Source organism: Marmota marmota, unplaced genomic scaffold, assembly GCF_001458135.2.
Source record: "Marmota marmota marmota unplaced genomic scaffold, marMar, whole genome shotgun sequence".
Lineage (NCBI taxonomy): Eukaryota > Metazoa > Chordata > Mammalia > Rodentia > Sciuridae > Marmota > Marmota marmota.
In genome coordinates, this window is record NW_026000048.1 from 11,662,104 (window position 1) to 11,663,530 (window position 1,427).

Below are 1,427 nucleotides of genomic sequence, written 5' to 3' on the forward strand. Positions count from 1 at the left end.
GATTCAGTGATTTACAGAGGTACCTGGCACATAAATAGTAAATGTCATCAAGCTGTAAGTTGACTACACAAGAATATTCAGGGCCAGTACCAGTGAGGAAGAATCTGTCACTGTGTGTCAGAAATTGATTTTTGGAAGCTCTTGTTGCAAATATGCAAGGTGATGCAAATGGGATCTCTCAAAAAATTTATTTCAGCAACCATAAACAGGTCTGCANTCCCCAGCGCGCCCCCGGCCGCCCCACCGCGCCGCGCCGCGCCGCGCTCGTCTGCCATGGCCCGGGAGAACGGCGAGAGCAGCTCATCCTGGAAAAAGCAAGCCGAAGATATTAAGAAGATCTTCGAGTTCAAGGAGACCCTCGGGACGTAAGTGGACGCTGGGGAGAAGAGGGTGGAGGTGGCCGCGGTGTCGGCTGCCTAAGCAGCTCCGGCTGCCATCACCACCGCCACCGCGGCAGGATCCTGGCTTGTCAGGGCATCCTCATTGTCCGGTTCTTTGCGGAGCCCCCAGCGCGACCTCCGCGTCGTGAGTCTGCGCCCCAGAGGTGGCACAGCTCCTGTGCGGGGGAGGGGGAGCTCTGGGCTCTCGGAGAACAGCCCACGCGAGCGGGCGACTTTCCACTTCCTCTGCCACCGCCGCCCTCGCCACCGCTTTCTCCCCACGCGTGACTGTGGGCTGAGCATGGTGGATATCGCTATTTACTGGCTGTGTGCATTTACTCACCATGTGTATGGAGAGAGTCGTGGCCACGAGAAAATTCCCATTTCTGTCCTTACATTATGTATTCACATGAAATTAAATCTGCACGTACTAGGTGTAGGCAAGACTTTGGATGGCCTCGCGATTATGGAAGAATTTCGCAGTGTTCAGGGTCACATGTGGACAGAGCCTTACCTGAGTGATTGTACATTTCACACGGGCTCAGCCGCTCGCGCTGGGGTGCGTGTCCCCATGGGAGGGTCTGCGAGTGTCTCTGTACCGGGCGATTCTCTCCTGCACTACATTTAGTTCGATGCTGGTAGCTGCATCTCAAGAAAGCAGAAATAATCAGAAGTCGATGGTTATCAGTGCTCCAAGCATGTGCTGCTGCTCCGTTCAGCCACGGTTCCTTTCCTGCCCATGAGTTGGTTTTTGTTTTGTTTTGGAGCGCTTCAGATTCTACGTAGAGGGGCTGATAGTGAAAGAGAATCAGGCACTGCTGAATGAGCCTGAAGTTCAAGTTGTCCCCCCAACCCCCATGTGCTCCGTTTCTGCTGTCATCCGTGTCTGTCAGTGCATATAAATTCACACACGTGCTGTAAGAAATGAACATTGTGTAGGGGGTCAGGGAAGTGTTGATTTAATCAGGAAAGAGGTGTTTCATGGATAAATCAGTGTCCGGGTGGTACTCTTCTTTTCTGTTCTTCCTTTCCCCCCCTCCCCTCAAC

The 1,427-nt window shown here is 53.2% G+C and overlaps 1 protein-coding gene across 4 annotated transcripts in view; it reads left to right on the top strand.

Moving 5' to 3' along the window:
* The first annotated feature begins 217 nt into the window (after positions 1–217).
* Positions 218–1,427, top strand: part of Camk1d (calcium/calmodulin dependent protein kinase ID) — a 382,840-nt gene continuing 381,630 nt past the window's right edge. For 3 of the 4 annotated variants that reach the window (XM_048812665.1, XM_048812666.1, XM_048812668.1), the window contains exon 1: positions 224–365. In XM_048812665.1, coding sequence (XP_048668622.1) covers positions 274–365 — 92 coding nt within the window. In that variant the 5' untranslated portion in view covers positions 224–273. Of the gene's footprint in view, positions 366–1,427 lie in introns of all 4 variants that reach the window. The other variant, XM_048812664.1, reaches the window with a different exon arrangement.